This window comes from Ziziphus jujuba, chromosome 12 (assembly GCF_031755915.1).
Source record: "Ziziphus jujuba cultivar Dongzao chromosome 12, ASM3175591v1".
In the NCBI taxonomy this organism is placed as follows: domain Eukaryota; kingdom Viridiplantae; phylum Streptophyta; class Magnoliopsida; order Rosales; family Rhamnaceae; genus Ziziphus; species Ziziphus jujuba.
In genome coordinates, this window is record NC_083390.1 from 17,794,056 (window position 1) to 17,820,445 (window position 26,390).

At 31.1% G+C, this 26,390-nt stretch overlaps 2 protein-coding genes and 1 long non-coding RNA gene across 4 annotated transcripts; 1 reads left to right on the forward strand and 2 right to left on the reverse strand.

Annotated features, from left to right (window-relative positions):
- Nucleotides 1-1,449: 1,449 nt before the first annotated feature.
- Nucleotides 1,450-12,953, reverse strand: LOC125418546 (cyclin-J18). Of its 2 annotated transcripts, none has more exons than XM_048462155.2 (9): nt 12,775-12,953; nt 12,563-12,645; nt 11,835-11,934; nt 11,651-11,749; nt 11,546-11,563; nt 11,397-11,467; nt 11,184-11,310; nt 11,023-11,083; nt 1,450-2,025 (listed from the first exon to the last, which is right to left on the reverse strand). In XM_048462155.2, the coding sequence occupies exons 1-9, from the start codon at nt 12,838-12,840 to the stop codon at nt 1,940-1,942; spliced, it is 711 nt and encodes a 236-aa protein (XP_048318112.1). In that variant the 5' UTR covers nt 12,841-12,953; the 3' UTR covers nt 1,450-1,939. The 2 variants fall into 2 exon arrangements, with proteins under 2 accessions (XP_048318112.1, XP_060669202.1); XM_060813219.1 differs by lacking the exon at nt 1,450-2,025 and adding an exon at nt 8,010-10,854.
- LOC125418547 (uncharacterized) lies at nt 6,014-7,484 on the forward strand. The gene is made up of 2 exons (XR_007237435.2): nt 6,014-6,254; nt 6,837-7,484. It is a non-coding gene; the product is annotated as an uncharacterized LOC125418547 (long non-coding RNA).
- Nucleotides 12,954-16,158: 3,205 nt separating the features above from the next.
- LOC125418537 (type IV inositol polyphosphate 5-phosphatase 9) lies at nt 16,159-19,348 on the reverse strand. Its single transcript, XM_060813696.1, has 8 exons — nt 19,000-19,348; nt 18,681-18,868; nt 18,440-18,538; nt 17,950-18,277; nt 17,567-17,751; nt 16,793-16,901; nt 16,527-16,678; nt 16,159-16,409 (listed from the first exon to the last, which is right to left on the reverse strand). Exons 1-8 carry the CDS (start codon nt 19,018-19,020, stop codon nt 16,178-16,180), a joined length of 1,314 nt encoding a protein of 437 aa, XP_060669679.1. The 5' UTR covers nt 19,021-19,348; the 3' UTR covers nt 16,159-16,177.
- Between the last annotated feature and the right edge of the window lie 7,042 nt (nt 19,349-26,390).

A 26,390-nucleotide genomic window follows, 5' to 3' on the forward strand; every position in this document is an offset into this window, starting at 1 on the left:
AGTTGAAAATAAATGAACTTAGATTATTTAGAATTGTTGAATTACTTATCATATCAAATATATATAATTCAATAGTTTTAAATAATTAAATCTATTTATCTTAATGTGACAGTCAATGTAATAATCAATGTGGACAGATGCAAGAGATACCCGTAGATTAGAAGGTTTCGATTAGAGTGGCTAGTGCTTGCCTTGAAAGACTTAGGATTTTATAATCATAATTGTATACATCCGGGGGTATATGGGTTATGAGAAATGGAGTCAATAGCTTGCCTGAACTAGAATAGCCTTATTTAGAAGAGGAGAAAGAGTTAGAGGGTTATTTGATTTCCAATCTTATACAGTGGGTGTAAAATTTAAATATAATGATAGTTATTCTAATGACACTAAAACATTTTTAAAACAGTTAGCTTTAGAATTCGAAAGATGGATAGCATTTTGAGAACTTTGATAAAAAAATCTCATACAAATAGGGTAGTTTGCTTCCACAAAATGAAATCCCATACCATATACGGTTAATTACCTATATTTTTATATTTATCTTTTTATACCCAAAACCAAGTCAAGCCTTTGAAAACAAAATGACATTAAAATATTTTTATATTTATCTTTTTATACCAAAAACCAACTAAAGCCTTTCAAAACAAAATGACATTAAAACTGAGCAATACATCCTATGAAACAGGAGGTATCCTTCATAGACAATTACCAAACAAAAAAAAAAGGCCATGCGTGCAGTTTCACCCCCACCCAAAAAAAAAAAAAAAAAAAAAAAAAAAAAAACATATATGCATTTATCCATTTATACTCAACCTAAGGTCTAATTTATTTATTCAAAATAGAAAACCGTCACTTTTTAGTAATATTTATTAAAAAAAAAAGTAATATTTATTTTGGTGACACAGCCAAAAAAAAAAAAAAAAAAAAAAAAAAAGCTAGAAGTTGGAAGACAAAACGGTTTTATCCGATAGAAAAATTGCAGAGCCATAGATTAAAAATTAAGAATAAAGCTATAGAGAAAAACAGTGAACGCAAAATTGACTGCTGGATCTAACAAAATGATTTTAAAATCTAATTCAGAAGTATTTTCACATGACAGCATTAAAAGTACACAAAAAGAATTGCATCGGGCAGAGAGGTTTAGATTGGGTTTGACATCTTGTATTTGTCATATATGGTAGAACAATAGATTACAGTCCCACGTGAAGCGCCATACTTAAAATAATAATAATAGTAATAATAACAACGATGAATAAATAATTAAAAAAAAAAGAAGGAAAAACACATAATGTATAATAACGGAGTTTTAGGTCTCACCAAAAATTTAAAAAAAAAAAAAAAAGATTAATGGAATAAGAAGTCCCAAGCCCTAGCTTCAGATGTTCTGTACCCTATGAACCAATCATTTACTAACAGTACTTAATAAGTTGAAAAGAGCGAGATAAGAAATTTCTAATTGATATTCTTTTTTTTTTTTTTTATTTTATTTTCTTTCAATTCAGAATAACTGAACAAGTAAAAATAAGAAATAACAAAAAAAATGAAGAAGTTTATATTCAGTACTAAGGCCATTATTGCCATACTATTTTGGCATCTTTGGCTTGTTCTAGAACACAATACCACAAGAGATGAATAGCAGGAAAAAGTTCTAGTCCACCTCTTTTATGAAATGAAACAGCCGTGTGGTAGAGCCCACAGATCATATTAAGCATTCGGAAAGTACTTCCATTGAGTTATATGAATGGGTCCCAACCGTTGGTTACAATTTTCTTGGCCAAAAGAAATATATACCTCAACCCCCCGTAATCTACAGATTAGCTAAAAAGTTGCCATTGACAAAAGTAGCACCACAAAAAAGGAGCAGATGATATATATATATGTATATATTCAATGAACCTTTGCCAGTTTCAGAGATCTGTTTGAAAGTAATTTTGTACCTTTAGCAAGATGGATCAAATACATGCTTGAGAATGTCTCCGACAATCTCTAATATATCCTCTTCTTTGCATGTTGTTACAAATTTGACTGCAAATAAAATTCCTTCAATTAGTATCAGCACTTTGAGAATTTCAAAGTAACAAGAAATCCCATTAAGTTTCAATATTAAATTATTTAGCTCAAGGAAAAACAAAATTAATGCAAGGTTGACCATCAAGCACATTGATTAGGTGGGCTACCTAACAAAGCTTAAATATCCTTTTCCCAATCCTAAATCTAGAAAACATAAGCTGACTCATTTTAATTCAGCCGGTGCAAGATATTTCCTAGAATATTTTAAACCCCTGATTAGCCAAAACCTCTAATTTTTTAAGGTGGTCCAAGACACTCTATAGAAATTCAACTCAGGCAGAGAGATACAAAAAGAAATAGCTGGCGTTTGGTAAATGTAAAGAAATATCACACCAAATTAATAAGCACAAAGAATTAAATTTGCTCGAGAAAAGAAAGGAAATGATAATACATTTATGACAATATAAAAGAAGGTACAACCAACCACGATGTGTAAGTATGGAGCAACAAGAACAGAAAACAACAAAAGTACAATATCTCATAAAACATAACACAAAAGAAAAAAAAAAAAACCTATTGAAAGTAGTAATTCAGGTCTCAGGAAGAGCCTAACAACATAGCAGAGTAGGAACAAGTACACGAGGAGCATCAATCTTCCCTGAAGGGAAGATGACTGAATTTGGGAACTGATGGGTTGAAATATGGGTCCCTACTATATGATCATGCTACATATCTTCTGTCTTAAATTTTGTGTATGGATAAGTACCGGTTTGTGGAATACAGACAGGTTGTGGGAATCCCTCCTACCATCACCTACCTTAATGATGAAATTTCTATACTACCTTGCCCGTGCTACTCACACGTGTGGTTTCTACTCAATTCCAGCTTGCTGACTATATTTACCACAACACAACCTGTCAATGTGGGGTACCTCTAAACAGAAAGAGCCAAAAGCTGTGCCTACCCCTATCATATCAAAGTCTGTTACTGAAAAGACAATATTTGCTTTCAAGTCAGACTGTTGGGAGAGTAGCTACAGGTAAAAACGAAACTAATAATGCTACTTTGCACAATATCCTTTACCCTGTAGAATGTCATGTTATTTGGTATTTGTGCCATTCCATTTCAATGTATTTGCAAGATTAATAGTTAGGAACTAAACAATGTTTGATTAACCAACCGAATGTAGTACTAAAATCAGCAGATTTAAAGGAAAAAAGTTGAAAATTACAAGAACTTGTCATGAGTTCACTTGCCAACTAGCCTACTCTTCAAAAGTATATAAGTAAAAAAGAAAATAAAAAAATAAAAAGCAAGGAAAAGCACGGATTCTTTTTTTTGGTAATATATATATAGATATATAATATATATAAATATATAAATAAAAAAGAAAAAAGACACTGATCGATAACAATCAAGTAAAGCAACATCTCTGCGGTGCTGAAAAGAATAAAAGCTTTTCTTTGAGAGTATTAACAAAAAAAATTTTCAATCAGCAATCCTAATAGCTTCTTTTTATGTTCACTTGCAGTAAGCATTTATTATTTAAAACTACTAACTTTCTTCGCTGGAAAACACTATGACTACTTTTTCTGTATAAATTAAGTACTGTTGATAGAGCTTAGAGTCCATCAACTAGAGAGACTACAAACGCAGAAATTGGACAGAAGAAAAGGATAGGCAACGCAAGCGAAATAGAGTTGGGCGCCGTGAAATTACCTTGAGAAGAACTGATAAGCTGTCATCAGTGATTTCATAAAGTTGATGTACAATATTTAAGCAAGGACCACAAGATCCTACTCTTGGAGACCCACAAGATCGACGATCAGATGTACATGGTCAAGAGTCAATTGTGATGGCTTTAGAAGATATGATTGGATTCTGGACGGTCTAGTACCCAGCTTGGAACGGCATGAAAAATGTCAAAATTTGCCTTTGCATGTTCTATGTAAGAGTACCAGTCCCATTAGACTTGTGGCCAGTAAACACACTTCCTATCTACTATTGTCCTGGTGACCATTGATTACGGCCCACTATTCAACAGAGTCTCACTAATTAATTGAGGACCCACAATGAATGCGATGGCCTAAAAATTTTCAGGCCCAAATATAATGCTTTTAGTCGGGTAATTGGGGACACACAATTTTACCCGGTTAAACACCTCAAAAGGATGAAAAGTGAAGATCATTGGGGTTAAAAATAACAAAAAAGAAACAATTTTACTTGCATTGACTCCAAGCAATTGCCTGGTAATTTACGGTAGTAAAAAACTTTCGAATCCGTGGAAAGCAAAAGTTTTGTGATTAAATAAATGAGGAAAATCATAAAGTTTGAAAGAGACCTAAAAGCAGATAGAGATCGTTTTCAGTTCATAAAGAAACGAAATTAAATTCCAGTCCTCGTGCGCTAGATGTTCTCCACCATAACTTAAAAAGTATTTGCCACTTCTACACGATTATTATAAAATGCATATATATATATATATATATATATGTATAAGAAGCACTATGACAAACCAAAATTTTATACATGAAAATGCAAGCAGTAAATGTCCTTTGTAGGTCTATTAGGCCCATAAAACTCTAAAAGTCTAATTCTCAGCCCAAAAAAAGCCCATCACGCTTTCAAAACAATGCAATTAAACCCGCAGCTATCCATAAGTACCGATCCCGTTTGAAGCGGGGATGGGATGGAAAAAAGGTGTGGAACGGGTTTGAACTCAGTACGGTCTCGAATTTGGATATCATATCTGAGCTTGAATTCTTTGATTTGAGTTCGGATTCGAATGACGGCTGAATTCACATTAACTATACTAAATTCTAGAAACATTGATATCAAATTTGATTTTTATTTTCTATCTTAGGATAAAATATATTTATGTTGCCTTTCAACATGCTAAAGATCTCAAATTGCTTTACTCATTATTTTGTTTTTGGTATATATTTTGATATTATATATATATATAGGATTACTATTTACCTTTAATAAAAATAAAAAATTCTAAATTTACAAACACCAAACATCCAACAATTTCACAATAAATATATATATATATACACTAAGCAGTCACCATAGCCACTTTCTCATTTCCTCAATTATCTCTATCTTCATGCTTCCCTTCCAAGTAACCCATTCATGCTTCCTTAGCAAGCTCCCAAAGCAACCACCATAGCCACTTCCCCAATTCTTTCTCTCAATCAGGATCTTAAACTATCTTTGTATCTTTTTTTTATTTCTTTGTTTTTTATTGAATTAGATTAAACTATTGAAAATCTTGCCGAATCATATTAAATAAATTTAAAATAATCCAATTTAATAAAAAAAATTATAATAGTCTAATTTATCCCTGCAATACAAATGTTCACTAAAAATATCATTAACATTACAATGTGAATAATAATTTTTGTAATGGGAATAAAATTACATTTTCAAAATTCATCAAGATAGTTTGGTTCAAAGGAGTTCTTTATTCGCTCCTTTGAGCTTTCAAAAATATACCTTAGGGTAGGTATCTTACCATCACATACCAATCTTCTAATGTTATCTACCTTTATATAAGATTTCATCAATTACATATGAAAAAAAAAAAAAATCTTTTTTTATCATCATAAACAAATTAAAGTTAGATATGTATTCAATTTAATTTATAAGAATCCAACAAAATATTTAAGATCAAAAGTAAATTTTATATTAATAATTTTTTTTATATTTTTATCTTTAAAATTCTTTTAAATCCATTAAAATCAATTATTTTTTAAAAATTTTTAAAATCAATTTTTTAAATACTTATAAATTTTAAAAAATTTTACATCTGCATTTTAATAAATTTTTATAAAATTTATCAAAATTTAAATTAAATATCATTCATCTTATATGACATTTTTAAAATATAAATAGAATATATCTATACTTCTTCGAAACATTTTAAAAATCTTTCTAATTCTAAATTAAATACACACTTTAATTTTAATCAAAAATTAACAAATAATTTATCATTGAAAAATCATGTTTAAAAATATCAAAAAAATTATTATAACAGTAAAATAAAAAATAAAGATAAAAAGAAGGAAACCAGACTATTCTGAAAAATTTCCTAAAAATTTCCCGATTCTTCTTAATCTCAAATCCTTAACTCTTTCTAAAGATTGAAGAACTCGATCAGAACTTGCAACGGAAATCACAACGGCAAGATTGAAGAACCCGAACAGCAGGGTCAAGGACTCACTGGTGACCGTGACGGCAAGGTCAGTGAGCTTGTACAATTTTTGTTCTGTTTATTGATATAAATTATTTGAGTTTTGGGTTTGAATTTATTTGGGTATTTGATAAATTTGAATCTTAGGCTGGTTAGTGAGCATTTTTTTTTTTTAAAAGATATTTTCATATCTGAATTTGTGTGCATGGAAAATTCTTCAAAAAAATTGCAATTAGACTCATTGTACGTTAGGCGTCAATACCTGAGAACAATAGACCAATTTAATGAGCTATGCAAACCGCTTCTAAATTATTTGAGATCAATATATCTGGTTTGTTTTTATTTTCTATGGTACTGGTGGATTAGCAATAGTTACATATAGAGCATTCAAACTCTGTGGAATTGTTTTTTATAAAATGGATCAGGACGTGAGAAAGCGGTGATTATTAATCTTGGTTAGAGGAAAGAAATAAGTAGAAGATAAAAATCACATAAAACAAAAAATGGGAGAAATCCGGTGTTTCATTGTCTAGTTCCATAACATGTCTGATTCAAAACTTTTAATATTTATCCATTATCAGTTAGTTACTTACAAGCTTCAAAGTTCAAATTCAATTCTCTGGTTTTTCAGTTTCAGACACTTTTTACTTGAAGTATATGGGGATCTAGGAGACTATATTTTCTTATGCGTTCAAGGCTTTATGACACTTACAAATATGGCACATGCTTTTTGTTAGACCTGAATTTTGGATGACGGGTATAAAGTTGGGGAAGAGAAGGAACAAGGAAGACGATACAAATCCCATGAGCTATTTTTTATTGGAGGAGCTATTGGTTGCTTAATGTGCTGTTTTGTATTGGAGGAGTTATGTAGTTTATTTTGGAGAGTTATGGAGCTATTTTGTATTGGGATAGCTGTTTTTTGCTTAATGTGCTATTTTGTATTGGAGAAACTATGTAGTTTATTATGGACAGCTGTGGAGCTATTTTATATTGGGGTAGCTATTTTTTGCTTAATGTGTTATTTTATATTGGAGAAGCTATGTAGTTTATTATGGACAGTTGTGGAGCTATTTTGTATTGGGGTAGCTGTTTTTTGCTTAATGTGCTATTTTGTATTGGAGAAGCTATGTAGTTTATTATGGACAGTTGTGGAGCTATTTTGTATTGGGGTAGCTGTTTTTTGCTTAATGTGCTATTTTGTATTGGAGAAGCTATGTAGTTTATTTTGTATTGGGATAGCTATTTTTTGTTTAATGTGCTATTTTGCATTGGAGAAGCTATGTAGTTTGTTATTAAAAGTTATGGAGCTATTTTGTAATGGGGTAGGTATTTTTTGCTTAATGTGCTATTTTGCATTGGAGAAGCTATGTAGTTTATTATGGAGAGCTATGGAGCTATTTTGTGTTGGAATAACTATTTTTTGCTTAATGTGTTATTTTGGAATGGAAAAGCTATATAGTTTATGGTGGAGAGCTACGGAACTACTTTATATTGGAGTAGCTATTTTTTGCTTAATGTGTTATTTTGCATTGGAGAAGCTATGTAGTTTATTGTGGAGAGCTATAGAGCTATTGTGTATTGGAGGAGCTATTTTTTGCTTAATGTGCTATTTTGTACTGGAGGAGCTGTGTAGTTTATTTTGGAAAGCTATAATATTATTTTGTATTGAATGAGCTATTTTTATAAGGCCAATTACTACATTTTCAATTTTATTTTGTATGAATATGTTTTTGGCTCCTAAATATTTCATGACTTAAATATGCCTCTTGACCTACATGTTGTTTCTTAAGTTCATTCATCTATTATTTCGGTGGTCAACATAACATGTTCAAAATTAAGTAGAAAAGAATTTGAGCAAGTCCAAAATTATTAACCAAATCGGAAATACTTAAAAAGTTTAGGCAAGTCCACAGTCCTTAAAAACATTACTAAGGATATATTTGGTAAGCAGAATGGATGTATGAATAAAAAACCTATTCCATATGATTAATTATTCTTATGTTTGATATATTTTAAATTTTAAGGATATTTATTCTATAAAAATATTTTTTTTGAATAAAAAAATTTATTTAAGGAGAAGAGAAATACAAATATCATTTGAATAGGATTAAAAAACCAATCAGGGCTTTCCTCTATCTAAGATTCAAAAGAATCCACACCTAATACATAACGATCTATTTTATGAGCTATCCTACTAGTAATTCTACTATTATAAAGACATTTAAAGTTGCTATGAAAGAGAAAGTAAGGATTGAATCTCCCCAACAATAAAACAATTTGCATCAACTTCATCACGTTAGCCCTTAATCAACTGAATTGCACACAACGAATCACTAACAACTTGGCTATAAAGAATCCTGATTCTAAACTAAATAGGACAGCATCACTAATTGCAATTAGTGTGGCAGTTAGCGAATTCCAAGCACTAAAATAAGGTTAATCAAAAGCAGCCATTAATTCAACCTTTAAATTCCAAGCAACTCCTCCCGCCCCTACCATGCTAGAAGCCTTACAAATTGCAACATCCACATTCACATTTTACTCATCCCCAATTGGAGGTTGCCAATTTTTAACAGTCGGTATGAGCTTATCATGAGCTTCCTTATTATGAGCTTTCATGTACTCCACATGTCAGCCCCCACTGAATTGCCAAATACTCCATGCAATCGAAGCAACCCTAACTTGTTGGAAAGCTGTGGGAAAACCTATCGACACATATCAACAAATGTACCAAATTGTCTTACCTTTAGAATTGAATAAAACTCAGCTTGTTTCCACACAGATTTTAAATTAAGACACTGCCATAAAGCATGAAGACCAGTTTCCTCACCACGTTCACAAAGAGAACAATGAGCATTGTCTAAAACTTTTCTACCTACCAACTCGGAAGCACATGGTAAACCTTCACAGCATGCTCTCCACATAAAAACTTTCACTTTATGCATAATTTCCATCTTCCAAATCACACGCCATAAGACATTTGCTCTTGGATTACTCAAACAACCCAAAAAAGCTCCTCTACGTAATTTCCTTCCAACACAATAACCGAACTTCACTGTATAAAGTCACGACTGAGTAAACAAACGCCAAGCAAACTGATCTTCCTTTTCAAGACCTCCAATAGGCAAATTTAAAATAATATTAACTTCATCTGAAGAAAAGGGCATTAAACAAATCAGTAATTCCACTTGCCAGATCAGTTATAAGATCAGGATCAAGAGCATTTTCGCCAAGAACTGGACGCCAAGAACTGGACGAGAAAGACCGTAAGGATCCATTACATGGCAACCATGCATCCTTATAAATTCAAGTACTTTGATCATGACCAATTCCTTTACCCTAATAAAGACTTCTCCATAAACGAGAAGGTTGAATGCCTAATCTAGCCTCCAAAAAATATGTATTTGTAAAATAACAAGCCTTTAGCATTAGACAAGCTAAACTCTCCAAACTTATTCTCCCATATTAAAGAGTAACTATTTTTTAAGAAAAACTTAGAATGGTTATTCATTTATTTGAAATATAAAACTTTTTACCATATTTAAAATATATTCAAATCTAGATTAATATTCCTAAACTAAAAATACATAAATAACTATAAATTTGATTTTTAATTAATTTTTTTACCAAATTTGATATTTTTGAAAGAAAAAATTAAATTATAAAGACTAAATATTGAACCCAATTCAAGATAATAATCAAACATATCAATAAGATATGTTTTTTTTTTTTTTAATTCCTATAAATAAGTATCCTATTTTATTAAAAATAACCATTGCATATACCAAACAAACCCTAAAAAAATTGGAGAAAAAAAAAAAAAAAAAAGAGATTAGGTTTGGGGTATCCGCGAACCCAACGGATCCGTGTTTGAGAATTACTTGATTCATTGACAATCCGATAATGGGGTTAGGTTCGCAGGTTTGGATATACCCTTAGGTTCGCAGGTTTGGATATACCCGCCCCGATTGCCATTTCTACAAAACATCATCTTGCAAAAACCACGGCATGACACTTGGCATTCAAATAAAAGATATAGCCAATTTCAAAGAGAGACCTAGAGTTGCACCTTATTTTTTCCCTCTCGTCAAACCTGAAATAGCACACGGAGGGAAAGGAATTCTTTGAAAACAAAAGAGAGTTTTGATTAAACTAAAAGCTGTAAACAGCTCCGTTACAGCTTGAATAAAGAGGTGAAATGGAACAACAGGGAAGTAACTCGGAGAAGGAAAACAATCCTTATGTAGAAGAGTTCCTTATTAGGATAACCATGTTCCACTTATAACTAAAATGAATAGTTATAATGTGAGATGGGCCTCTTTTGTGTTTAGGAAAGAAAAGGATCAAATTCAGTTGTTCCATCCCTCATATTCCCAACACTTGGAACTACCTCCTGTGGCTTCCATCACTGCCATATATTTTTCTAGCATTTCTAGGCACTACTTTTGACAGCAAATGTTCCACCAAAAGAAAAGGGGCAGTAGAAGAAAACGTATGTAAAAATAATCAGCCTACAGGTATATAATATATATAATACCATTCACAAGTCAATGGAAAACAATTACGCAGAAGGAGAGTAATACTAGAAAAACAAGAAACATTCTGGCGTACAGCAGGACACATTAGCTGAAAGACTTAATTGGGAGCTGGATAATTCAATCACAGAAAAGTGTAAATGAACAATCAATTAAAAAACACATTAGGAACATAGATGCACGCTAAAGAGAAAACGTAAAATAATAATTAAATAAACAAGTAGAACAAAATAATAATAAATAAAAAATGTCAGACGAAATGCACGCAGTCAATCTTACCCCAGTGAAGAATGGGAAACTCCCACCTTTGTCTAGGAACCGTGATGACATATGAAGCAACCTGGAGAAGGATTGAAAAGAAAATTATTCTTATGCAAAAGAAAAAAGAATAATATTTGTTAGAAATTACTACAGGACTAGAATCCAATATATATAAACACCAAGACTGAGGCAGCAAGGGAATATGGAGAACTATATAGAATTGATGACTCCTCCTTTTCATAAAGGAGATCCATGATATCCATGCATGCCTCAAAGTTCACAAGGTCCCCAACTTTAGCCACTGCCCTGAAACAAAGAAACTCTACCTATTGGTTATGCATATTCACTCTGCAGATCCTAAGGAAATAAGATTTTCCAACAAATAAACTTACTTGAGCTGGAACAAGAGCTCTTCAAGGAATATAAAAGCAGTATTTCCCGCACCAATCTCAAAATCCATAACCTTCCATTATATTTTTATGTATACATATCATCCATTTGACCAGAATAGAAAGCTAATGTCCATTGCTCATGAGATTACCTGCATCAAGATCACCTCCTGTGGAATTTCTTGTCAACCACAGCGGACATGATAGCCAAAACAAAATACAATTCTTATAAAAACATCATAGCCAAACTAACTTACTGCTTCCAAGAAATCTCGAGTTGTAAAATGTTGTTCCTTGATTACTGTATCTCCCAAAGACTTGAAAGATTTCACGCGCAGCTGATGAGAGTTGTGCATCTATAAATAATCAACAAAGGTAAGCAACAGAACACGACAATGAGAATTATGTAGAAATCACTATGCTAGTTTATGGAAAACCCACTTTGCTCGAAATCCATAGAGCAACAAGTGCAAACAACTGCAAGTTGCTCTCCCTCAGTGGTTGCAAAAGCCAGCTTGATACTTTATCACCTGATTCAAACCTATATAAAAATACAAGTAGTTACATTTTCTTCTAGCATTAGACAGCCAGGAAAGAAAAATATTCAAACTTTTAATTATATATAAATATAAAGCAAAAGTGTTACTCATTCTTTAGGCAAAGTAGTCTATGTAGGAACAATTCAACACCTGGCCAATCAGATAAAAATATACGGAGTTGCCGCTAAATTTGGTTTTCTGAGAACCATACTTTGATTACAACAAGCATAATTAATAACAAAAAAGGAAATGCATTTCTGATGAATATATCAAAGACACAAAGAAAAAAAGCAAACCCATTGTTTTACTCCGTAGTTAACAATATATATATATATATATATATATATATATATATATATATATATAATTATTTTTTTTTTGGGTGCTTTTTTCAATCTTATTCTTGGTTCTCATCTCAACACAAGAATTCTACCATGAAGAAACGAAAATCACTGCCTATTCAAATTATTGTGCGGCAAATTCGGAACCCAAAAGCAAAAAGGCATAATTGGAAAAAATCGACATTATGATCTCTACTCCGAAATTACAAATTATTCGCTCCAAAAATTTGCAAAATCAGATGCGAAAATTTTGAAATTTCAAGAAAGAAGAAGAAGAAGAAGAAATTACCTGGATAAAGACAAATAGTGATAGAATCTATCAGCGAAGAGTGACAAGGCGGTGTATTTGACGATGGGAGTGACTTGGAGTTTCTACAAATTCTCAAAAAATTCCAGGAATTCAAACTCATAAACCAAACGGAAAAAAATTGCTTTTAAATTGAAACAAATAATAATTTTAAAAAAAAAATAAGTGAAGACAAAAGAGGGATTAGGGTTCACCTGAGCAGATTCGATGAGGAATTCGATCAGACTGGTTCGCATAGCCGAAGCGCTCTCGCTTCCCATCTCTCTCTCTCTTACTCTCTCTATACTTCTCTCAAATGAGAATGCGATCGAACTCGATGTTTGAATTTTTAGCGGGAATTTTGAAATTTTTTATATCAAAAGCAAAACTTTTATTGGCTACAGTATCATACATGCGGAGTATGTGAGCCCCTACAATATCCAACATATTTTTATAGATATTTAAAAAAAAAAGAAGAAAAAAAAGAAAAAAGAAAAAAAGCGCATTAGTTGCAGTTTGATACCTAAAAACTTTTAGTCACTTTAGGTCTTTTATATTTGGACTTAACAATTTGAACACTTCATTTTTCAGTTTGTTGTTATTTGAGTATTATTTGATTTTTGATTATTGGATTTATCAATCATATTACGCGATTAGTTTCAATTGTATTAATTTTTAAACTAAAAAAAAATATTAAAATTATTTTTCAAATTTTATACTTTAATATATTTTATTTTTTATATAAAAATTAATATAAATCACCTGATTAATAATAGCATCAAATTTTAAATTATAAAAGATTAAAGATATAAAATTTTTAAATTAAAATTTTGCACTTTAATATTTTCTAATTCAAAATTCAATACACTTCGATTATCAACCACCTGAAATAATTATTAAATCCTGATAATTAAAAGTCAAAGAGCCTCTAAATTATTAAATCGAAAAACTAAATATCTATATAGTCAAATTTTAAAAGTTGAGAATATCAAAAATATAGTTAATTCTAAAAAGAAAAAAAAAATTCAGATTTAATTGTATTTTCTTAAAAAAAAAAAAAGAGAGAGAGAGAAGCCCAAAGTATAACCAAAATAGAATTTAATATATCTTCCTAGTAATTATATTTTAATAATATTGAAAATTAAATAACAAAAAAAAATTAAAGGCCAAATTGTAACGTAGTTTATGGTCAACATGTGAGACTATTTGTTGGACGGCATTTCCATTGGACCCATATAACACCTAAATGGTCCGTTAGTTTAGTTGACGGCCCACATTCCTGGCGGTAAACTCTTTCGCCTTACCAATAACTTTGATATTATTTGTAATAGTTTATTAATCTATTGGATGAAAAATATATATATATATATATATACATATATATATATATATATATAATTTAAATATACCCTTTTATTATTGGTGTTTAATGATACATGATTTGCCAACTAATGTTGCACGTAAAATTGGTTATATTAAACATTACTATTTTTATCTTGAATAATATATGGATAGAATTCATACGTAAGCATATGCTAATACCAAAACAAATCCAGTTAGACGACAACCTATATCATCTTTTTTCTTAAAAGTTTACTAAAAAAGGTTTTGGTTATATTAATATTATATTTTGGCCTCTTTGTTAAATAGAAGAAGACTTTGAAATGACAAGGTATATTAATGTAACATATTGTATTCTTTATAAGAATTGAATGTGTGGTCCAAATACCGTCGGCAAAAAATTTAAAATAATTTATACATATGGTACAGTAACAGACGCTAAATTTTTTGAATTATTTAGAACCAAGTTGCAGCTTTCGCTGACTTATTCCTAATTAGGACATTGGGAATTATTTTAATTAAACCTCTAACTAATGTTAAATATACCCACCACATAATGATGGACATAATTAAATTAATTTATTTATTAGTTATGCTTCGAATCCCACCCCTAAAACCTGTAAACTGAATTGTAATTTCGTAAGCATGAAGGCTATTTGCCTGCAATTACAAAAGATATTGAAAATTGATAGATTTAGACATATTGGAAGGTGGGGTGTATACATTCAATTAATTTCTTAAATAGCTATCATTTAGAGTCCATATATGGTATATATTCATCTACTTAACTTTTTCCTCAAGGAACAAAGATATATAAATATTCAGTTTTTCCATATATATATATATATATATATTTATAAGAATTAAAAAATAGGCTTTTTAGTGGATATCATCGGTTCAGGAGATTGGAAATTGGAGACCATTAATAACCATGATTTTGCAACTTGAATAGGAGTCCATGGACTATCCAACCCACTATCGCATGACTATCCCAATCCTTCTCTCCCAAAGTATATGAGGGCACGTGGAGTTCACACCAAAATAGATATAAGCAGATGTGATGGAGAGCCAGCTTTTACCACTTGTTTTACCCCTTTGGGTTTTATTTAGCTTTTCCATATGTTTGGTTGGTTTGTACATGAATCTGAATATTCAATTTTCAATTGTGTTTTTGGATAGTTTTTTTTTTTTTTCCTTTATAAATATATAAATATATTTTTTTCCTTTTGGAGAGATATAGATTAAAGTTAACCAAATTTTTATTACATCTCAATCTCATATATTTTGTCACAAATCTTCAGATTATATATATGCAAATAGTGATGATGAAAAATGGTTTATGAGATACTATTGATCCACTAACTATTTTACTAGGAATCAAATGGGTCTAATCCATTAATGTCTTCATATATAATACATATTATTTACACAAACATGTATTATATATAGATATAAATATAGGCCGACAAAGCATCCATAAGTTTATTTTTTCTTTTGAGCCACTTGTGGTTATTAAATCATATCTTTGAAGTAAAAAAACTAAAATTGCTAGCTAGCTTTATATAAACAATTGACTTAAAAATCAAAAAGATGAATCTTCCACTTACAATGTAATGAGGATGAAGCTAGCTAGCTGCAAGTCTTGTCCCCGCTAAAAATTATGTCCTTATATCACAAGTCTTTTTTTATTTTATTTTATTTATTTATTTATTTTTATCTTATCAGAATTCTTATTATAATTGTGTAAATTACCATATTAACTATTATTTTAAATTTTGTAAAAATATCTAAATTTGAGATATTCTACATATACATTAATCAATTTGATTAATCTTTGGACCGCACTAATCATTTGGCAATTAATTGAAATAAACTATTGCCGCGGTTTTTATATCTGCACCCGTGTTGGGAAGCATCATATAGAAGTGTACATAATTTAATTTGGATCATAGCTTTTGGACTTCAACAAATTTCATATATAAGCCAATAAATTAAAGAGAAAGGATGCCTTCGGATAGAGTTTATAAAATACAAAAACTTTCACTACTGTTTAATCGTCATATATATGAATATATAATATAAGAGAAGCTTCGTGAACCCTTTTATGTTTTTGATCTTCCGGCCATTTTTTCTTGTTCAATATGTCATTAATTAAACAAACATATAAATATAAATATAATATATATATATATATATATATAATGTTTCTTTTTTCAAAAAAAAAAAAAAATGAAAAATGAAAAATGAAAAAGAAGAAGAAGTTTAAATTTGGAAGCTTCATCTACTTTTACATACGAAATCATTTGTGGAGGATACCTCAAACTTGTTTGTAATCTGCTCAAACCTTTCTGATAGAAAGAAGCTTTGATGAAAGCCTTTTATTATTGGTTCCACCCCAACTTCAGCTGTAAATATTGCCTTCACAGGTCTGTGATCAGACAACTTTAATTCACCTCTTGTGTATAGATGTTGGTTTAATCCCTTTCCATACCAAATTATCCTATCGCACCTATTAATCACCATAAAAAAATTAAATATGGTTAACGTTAAATTGCTACTATTTTTAAAAGCTTAAATTGTTAATTAATTAAAAATATACTAAGATATTTAGCAAAAAATCAATTACCATGCAGGAGCACGCCTCTTCTCGTCTTTTCTACCTTGGACGCAGCCAAAATATGTATCAGAATTTGGACAATATTTGTAAGTTGGAGGAAATTTTATATCTCCTTCATGCCAACCTTCAAGTACTTGACCATCAATTAGTTCCTTCCTTAGCTTCATTTCCAAATAATTGAAATTTCAAATTAGTCTTAAACAATAAGAGTGAAGTTGATCAACCAAAAAATTGTAAATATAACTTTAGTTTAATTTGTTTGTAATATTATTTACCTGATCATTTTCTAGCAAGACATTCCATTCGCCTCCATCGACTAACAATCTTGTTGTTTCTTCTGGTAACGAAATTCGATAATTCAAATCGCCAAGCAATATTACCTGACTGCATCATTCCAATTATCAAGACATAATTATGATTAGCTGACTTCATTAAATTAATATTGTAATGTTAAAGAGTAATATAATTAACTAATTGTTAGGTTTATATAAAAAATCAACTACTTTTTGGTTATGAAGTCAACTTGTTTAAAGAAATATGAAGCATATGGTAATTAAAAAAAAAAAAAAAACAAAAGGACTGTTTACCCGCAGAATATATACAAAAATAATTAATTATCAAACACAACTTTCTGTTATGTTGTTTAACCTATTCAAGTGAGTGAGTCCACCGTATTGAAGATTTCCAAACTACCGATTGGCGGAAAAATACATAAAAAAGTTTATCACAAAAAACCAACAAAACAAATCATTTTTATATTATTGGCGGCCTTCAATCTGTCGTGACAACTTCAATGTTATAGTATATAACCAATAATATGCTATTTTTAATTAATTAAAATCAATCAAGCAATAGATTAATTGTGTAATTCTGTCTTTATTTTCATGATATATACATATGTTTGTATATTACTGAAAGAAAATTTTATTATTGACTAAATGAGACAAACTATAAATTAAAATTCATGAACAAAAACGATAATATATGTATATTATTTGATCAAATTATTATTATTGTTTGGATGGTTTCAGAAATGGATCTGAACATACTCATGATCTAGAATCTTTCTTGGCAAATCAAGCAAGGGGACTCTAGGAAAGCTTGTTCTTGACATTATTTCGGAAACGTCCGAGTTTCTGTGTTTCTCATCTCCTTCTCCACCCCCGGAAGCTAAATGACAGCACACTAAGCAAAAACTTGTTCCATGTAACCGAAATCTTACTGAAACCGAACCCTGCAAATCGAAATTTGAAAAACCATGAAAAAAAAAAAAAAAACAGAAAAGAAAACAATAGGACTAATTTGGATGGATGATGTATTCAATGACGTCGATAATGATGATAATTAATTTTTGAACCAATCAATTATTTTGAGAATTGATAAGACTATATGGTTAATATAATTATTAAGTATAATTAGTCTATATATGTACCTTGTTTCCTAGGCAGCCCATGATGCCACAGCCAACACATGAGACACTTGGATGGTGAACGAATGGACGAAGATCGCTTCGAACCCAAACGGATATTAGTATTCCAACCATCTGTTTGCTTATGATACACTGAAAATCTTGTAGCTTTTCGGTTTTGATAGTGAAGAAGTTTTGCAACTTTTGTATTTTCTGATCTTTTTCTTTGTGTTTGACTCGGTGTAGTTTATTGTTCAAAACTTGTCTAATCAAGGAATTCCATTTCATGGTGATCTTACTATTCTCAGATCCCAGCACGTTTGATGCTTTCAGAGGCACTATTTCTTGAAACCTAAATATATATATACAAAATATATACATATGAACGACTTTTTTCATGCATCGTAAGAAAAACAACTTTAAGTAAATTATTATTTTTTCTTTTCTGTTATTTGTTTTATTTTATTGTATTTTTTTATAAAAAAAAAAATTATGTAGGAGTTGTGAGAAATACCCAAGAACATAGATATCACAGGAGGGATCAATCCAATCCTCCAGGTTCAAATCTTCATGTGGCTCAACCCCAGCAACGTTCCATGTACTAACAAAAACCCTTTATAACATAGTTTGGATATTCATCATAATTATAAATAAATATAAGCATGGATATTGATCAGAATTGGTTTGCAAAATATATGATATTCAATATATATATATATATATATGCGCTGAATGAGAGAGGAACGTAATAGTACTTGTATTTGTGGTTATGATTGTGAGGATTGAAGATTGCTTTGGTATTCAAATATGGTTGATCATGATCAACAACTCCCGAGGTTCCTTCCAATATTGCATCCGAGTTGGTTCGAAAATCTGCAAAAAAGTTATTGCTTCCGGTTCGCTTTCTGAAGACTTTGTTAGCCACTAATCTAGGCCACATGATCTAATAATGGAAAAGAGAGCAGAAAACACACAAAGAGACAAAAATTTCATTAGAAAATCGAGCAAAAGGATGGAAAGTGAGAAAATCCAAGGAAAATGTGTATGTTTTGAGAGAGAGGGAAGTGCATATACTTCTCCTTGGTTTATTGGCATGGTGGAAAAACGTAGCCTAGAGAAAAAAGAGATATTGAGAGCGATGACAATAGTAATATTATTGATGGAGGTAAAGCTTAGAAGAGAAGGGTCAGATAAGAAAAAGACAAGTAGAGAAATGCCAAAACAGAGAGGAAAAAGAAAATGGCAGAGATTATGCTCATCTTATTATACCCTCTCTCTGTCTCTCTCTGCAAGTTGGGTTAGAGGTAGAGGTAGAGAAGAGGAAGTTTTCAGGCATGACGTGGATATGATTTGAAGGATACGGATATATATATATATATATATATAGAGGATTGCTAGTGTAAGGCGATATCAAACAGTAAAGGGTAGATAAAAATTATTCATAACTGTCTCCGTAAAATTTGATAGACAACTTAACTATTTTTTTAATAATTTAAATAAAATTTCAGTAAGAAAATTAAGAGAGACAGAGAGAGAGAGAGAAGAAAGAGAGAGAGAGAGAGAGAAGAGAAACAAGGGTCTCTGCAGGATTGAAAGTTGAGCTGATGATTCGATAATAAGGCTTGAAAATTGTGCAAGTTGGGGGAGGTTAAGTGGGGTGGTTCATACTCCATGCCCACAGCTCCTCCCAAAAAACCATGTATACGTCTCATATTGGAAAACAGATATGAAAACTTCTGCCTTTTACTTCTCTACTTTGCTAACGTGTCCATTTAATATTGGCTACTTTACAGTGCTCGTGGATGCCATCATGCCATTATTTTAGTTTTGAATTTCCACCTCACATATATATATATATATATATCTTACACAATATTAATTATTTGGAATATTCTATTTTGCCATGTCAGCAAAATTTAAATTAATTAACTCGGGTGGTATCTTGTGTAAGCGTAACTATCCGATTAGTCCAAACTTTAAGAGTGATAATTGAGTGATGATTGGTGCTTTGCATGAAAAGATAACCACATTAATCATAAGGTCAGCTCCGTATAATCAATCTGTTAATTTTTATTTTCTTTAAATGTTTTGTTCTGATTTTCTTTATTTTTATTTTTTTAGCATTAATTAGACCATTTTTGGAAGATTTTAAACCCATAGATTGACGAATCCATAATTTGATTGTTAGCTTAAAGATTTGTTCTTTCTTATTTATTTATTTTTTTAAAATCTTATATTAAAAAACTAGCTTTAACACATATTATGGTACTAAATAAATACGAATTCCATCGAATCCGTCCTTAGTTTTTATGTATTCACTTCGATTAACTTCCAAATACATTACATATTTAATATAAAAAAAAGTGTGTCATATATTTTTTAATAAAGTGTATCACATATTTTTTAATATTCTTTATTAGTTCCTTATAAATCCAAAATAAATATTATTATACATAATTAATTGATTGATATGGATAATTATAAAAAATATTTAATAATTGCGGGCAATATGGATTTAATTAATTATGATGATTTATAATATTGAAAAGTTTGAGCATAATCAAACAATACATATGCATTCAATCAATTAAAGTGCGCGGGTTGCCAAAAAAAAAAATAAAAATAAAAATCAATTAGAGTGTGGCGAAAAGTGTTACATACCTCCAATAGTTTTGGGTCCTTTTTGGGTTGAAACCACTCCGTGATTTTAAAAATATTTATCAAACAAAAAGAAAAGAGCCTAACAAAAAAGACTTTAGAAAGTAATTATTATTTATTAATAAAAAAAAAAGGAGTAGTCCTTTGACATGTTATAGAGTGAGCAATTGGATGGCAGCATTAGAGCATTTTCAATGGTTATTTTTATTGGAGTCTAGCGAGCAATTGGATAGTAGTATTAGAGAACTTTCAGTGGTTATTTCTATTGGTGTCTATGTAGCATAAATTTTGAAAAATATTTACGCTTATATGGCATTCTCTTTATTTAATAGATATTGTTTTAAATAATTTCTCTCCAATGAATTCTGTTTAAAATGTTCTAGAATGCTAATGTGTAATTTTTTATTTTAAAATTATATCTAATTAAAAAAATCAAAAATTCATGCATGAGTTATTCTTCTTTTAACAAAAGTCAATAAAAATAAATAAAATACTGACTCAGCCTATCGAATAGAGTTTTTAGAAGTAGACAATGTCCTTAACAGCGTCTATTTATTTGTTGCCATATCAGCTTGACAGAACTAATACACAGAACTATTAAAGAGGATTTTTTTAAAACCTTATCTATTTATTTGATCTGACCAATGATTTTTAAATGGACAGAATCAATTTATAATATTGAAAAGTTTGAGCACAATCAAACAATACATATGCATTCAATCAATTAGAGTGCGCGGGTTGGCCAAAAAAAATAAAATAAAATAAAATCAATTAGAGTGTGGCGAAAAGTGTTACATACCTCCAATAGTTTTGGGCCCTTTTTGGGTTGAAACCACTCCGTTGTGATTTTAAAAATATTATCAAACAAAAAGAAAAGAGCCTAACAAAAAAGACTTTAGAAAGTAATTATTATTTATCAATAAAAAAAAAAGAATAATCCTTTGACATGTTATAGAGCGACCAATTGGATGGTAGCGTTAAAGCATTTTCAATGGTTATTTTTATTGGAGTCTAGTGAGCAAGTGGATAGCAGTATTAGAGCACTTTCAATGGTTATTTCTATTGGTGTCTATGTGACATTAATTTTAAAAAGTGTTTATGTTTATATGGCATTCTTTTTATTTAATAGATAATATTTTAGATAATTTCTCTCCAATGAGTTCTGTTTAAAATGTTCTGGAATGCTAATGTGTAATTTTTTATTTTAAAATTATATCTAATTAAAAAAATCAAAAGTCAATGAATGAGTTATTTTTCTTTTAACAAAAATCAATAAAAATAAATAAAATGCTAACTCGGCCTATTGAACAGAGCTTCCAGAAGTAGACAATGTCCTTCATAGTGTCTATTTCTTTGTTGCCACATCAGCTTGACAGAATTAATGTACGAAATTATTGGAGATGATTTTTTTAAAACCTTATCTATTTATCTGATCTGATAAATAATTTTTAAATGGACAAAATCAATTTATAATATTGAAAAGTTTGAGCACAATCAAACAATAAATATGCATTCAATCAATTAGAGTGCGCGGGTTACTCCAAAAAAATCAAAATCAAAATCAATTAGAGTGTAGCGAAAAGTGTTACATACCTCCAATAGTTTTGGGCCCTTTTTGGGTTGAAACCACTCCGTTGTAATTTTAAAAATATTTATCAAACAAAAAGAAAAGAGCCTCACAAAAAAGATTTTAGAAAGTAATTATTATTTATCAGTAAAAGAAAAGAATAGTCCCTTGACATGTTATAGAGTGAGCAATTGGATGGCAGCATTAAAGCATTTTCAATGGTTATTTCTATTGGAGTCTAGCGAGCAATTGGATGGCAGTATTAGAGCACTTTCAATGGTTATTTCTATTGGCGTCTATGTGACATTAATTTTGAAAAGTATTTATGTCTATATGGCATTCTCTTTATTTAATAGATAATATTTTAAATAATTTCTATCTAATGAGTTCTGTTTAAAATGTCCTGAAATGCTAATGTGTAATTTTTTATTTTAAAATTATATCTAATTAAAAAAATCAAAAGTCCATGCATGATTTATTTTTCTTTTAACAAAAGTCAATAAAAATAAATAAAATACTGAGTCAGCCTATTGAATAGAGCTTCCAGAAGTAGACAATGTCCTTCATAGCGTCTATTTCTTTGTTGCTACATCAGCTTGACAGAACTAATGCACAGAACTATTGGAGATAATTTTTTTAAAACCTTATCTATGTATCTGATCTGGCAAATGATTTTTAAATGGACAAAATCAATGTACAAAGCCATTGGAGATGCTCTTATATTCATTAGGATTTTCTCCCTTATCTAATATTTTTTAATTTTTTACAATCTTAAAATAATGTTTTCATTTGTTTTTAGAAAAAAAAATATTTCCAATTTTTTTTGTGCTATTATTTTTTCATCTTAACAATTAATATAGAATTGTTCTTAAATCTGAGCTTGACAATTCATCAAATACCTTGTGTGCACACCCATCGATAGATATTGGACAAATAAAAAATTTCATACGTCTTAAGCAAATAATATATGTAGTAAAATAAAGACAACACTAACGGCAACAAGAAAAAAACAACAAACCAAGCGTAAATCAAAGATGAACAATTGCAAAAGAAAAAACAAAAGCACATGGAAATTTATGTGGTCCAATCATATATGCTAGGATCTATGTCCATGAGTAAACTGAGGAACAATCATTGTATTGATCTAGAAGAATTACAAACTTGCTTCAAGAATCTCGAAAACCCTAGGAGAAGAATACCCAATAGCTTTCTCCTTTTTTCTCTCAATACAGATATACCCAAGAGAAGATATACATTAAAGCAAGCAAAACGGTCAATATACAACATCAATCAACCCGCAATGTGCCTTACATTGAAGACTGTGTGCTTGTGCGCTGCTATAAACAGCAACAAGCCACGGCACACTAGCATTCAAAGGCTAGCACTTGTGCTGCGCAACATACCTGATTAGCTATTTGGGTGCGCCTACACAATGCTCACTAGATTCCCACACATGAAGGCTGCTAAAGATGCTAGTGCGAGCATGCTTGCATTACTGCATGCCAAAGCCTATGGTGATATCAAGCAGTGCACTTGTTAGCTCCTTAAGCATCGGATGGGGAACCAAGCATGAAGGCCATGAACCATCCTTGGGTCTTTGATGTGCCTAGGAGGTTGGCCCATGGTATTGCTGCAAAGTATGAGGTTGTGTGGGCGGCATGACGTGCAGCATTGGTAGGCATTGGATGGATGCCTTAGACATGGCAAACAGACTGAAGGCACGATGAGGTGTTGGTAGGTGGATGCATGATGGACTATGCATGGATTCGGACTCAACCAAGGCATGGTGGGGGTGACCGTGCAAGGATGGTGGGCTAGCAAAAGCATGTGGGTGGAGGTACATGGAAGGCTAGCGTGCATGGATGGAGCATGCATACAAAGCTAGTGTGGGATGAGTATGACCAGTGAAGAAAATATCGATGTCGATGAAAATATCGAAGGTATGAATTTACAGAAATATCGATGGAAATGTCGATATTGATGGAAATATCGATAAGGTTACGGAAACTGTAAATTTTTAATTTAGAATACAAATTTTGAGATATAAAATAATTAATATAATAAAATAATATAAAAATTCAATAATTAGAATACAGTAATAATAAAATATAATAAAATACTAATCCAATTAAGCATATATACTAAAATCTTATATATTATATAACAAAAAAACTAATAATGTTATTTATTTATTTTTAAATAGATAAAATCAAATTTATTAAAAAATAAATAAAATTAAATTAAACACTAAGATAAAAAAAATAAAAAAAAAATAAAGAGATGTGTATTAAAATACTACATATAAAAAAATCATGTATTATCCTTTATATAATATAATATTATCATATTATTATTTTATTATAAAATATTATCATATTTTTTTTATTTTTTTATTTTTTTCTTTCTCTTTCCTTCCCCCCCACGTGGAAGAAAGATTTCTTTCTTATCCTTTCTTCTTCTTCCTCTCTTCCCTTCGTCTTCTTCCTCCCTCTCTTCTCTGCCAGATCACAACCAACCCAACAGGGAAACAAATTCATAACATATCAGATCTCAGAATCACAGCCGCCAACATCTCCCTGAAAAATCCACCGAAATCAGACGACTTCTCCACCGGATTTTCCACCATATCTACCCAAAAAATGAAATCCCGACCGACTCCTGCATTTCCAGGTGAAACCCATCGAATCCGGCGACATTCCGGCGACACCCATGACAAAAACTCTTCCCCCCCCCCCCCCCCCTTTTGGTGTCGGAGGTAGTCGACAACAGACAGTATCGGCAACTTTTCGCCTGTGTCAACGACATTTGCTTCACTGAGCATGACGAGCCGAGAAGGGACAAGTCATGGTGCGTGGCATAGTGGCAACTTGTAGGCAGAGTTGAGATGCAACATGCAGCAGTATGCCTGAATGGATCCAAGGCTAGCGTGGGGTGATACGTGAACTGGTAGGTGCAACGATGCACTGGTTACATGCATGGATAGGGGTGCATGGCTGCTTGAGTATGCACTAGTGTGAGCTATTGAACATGTGCATGCAAAAGGCATGATGGCCATGTTTTTTGGGGGTTTGTTAAGCACCAAATGGGGGTTGTTGAGATAAGTCTGAATAGGATAGGCTTCATTTGAAATGTGGCCAACATATATGGATTTGGCTGAAATTTGAAAGGTGGTTGTAAGCCTTGATAAGCGGAGATCAAGGGGGTTGTTACAACCCTATCCTAGTTTGAATTTGAAAGTGAGTTTAAATTCGAAGGATATGAGTTTAAATTCAAAAGGATATGAATTTGAATTCAAAAGGATATGGATTTGGCCAAAGTGGACACGTGGTATGGACGGATGCATGACATGTGGCAAGTGGTTATGGGACGAATAACTACCAGAGTTAAGTGGCGAGAGTTCACTGGTTCGAAAAGTCCTGCAAAAACTAAGAGAGTAAGTTGTGATCCCATGCAACTAAGGATAAGAATAGTTGTTATCCCATGCAAGTAGGGATGTTAGTTGCACTCTATTTGTATAAATAGAAGTAGGGATGAAGGCATGAGACACCAACATCATAATTCTACCCAGTAGAGAAAGAGGGTGTGTTGATCCATGTGATAGGATTTCGTAATCCTTGCTTTCTGAAGTGAAATAGAAAAAGGTTGGGCCAAAAGAGTAATCCTGTAAATTGAGAGTGCCTTGTGATTGCTTAAACACTTTGTGTGTGTGTGTGAGTGTATAGTGAGGCATACTCGATCCTCGGGTTTATGTTGGTTATGTCAAGTGTGCTTGGTGGCATACGAAACCTTGTGAAGGACTACAAGAGTTTGTGAGGTAGGCCAAGGTTGGAGCCTCAGGCCGAGAGTGTGCAAGTGTTGCGTATTGATTCCGCGGCGACGTTCCATTGCGACATGCAAGGTGGGCCCGTGATAAGGCTGATTAGAGTTGGTGCTCTAGGCCACACGGAGGCGAGAAAAATTTTGGGAGAATTTCTCATCCCCGTGACAACACCCATGCCTATGGCATGGCGTGGCCATGCACTGCTTATTGTCTTCACTTGCACATCTCTTCTTCCAATTCTAACCAAGTAAGCTTTAACTCTAAAATCCTTAACAAGTTGATTAAACATTCTATATTTTTCAGTAAACAGATCGAATAAACAATTTAGTACCTTTTGCATTGTTAAAATAACAGTTTAAATAGTAATGCTTTAGACATCAAAATTTATTAAAGTTATTATTAAATGACATGTGTTAATAT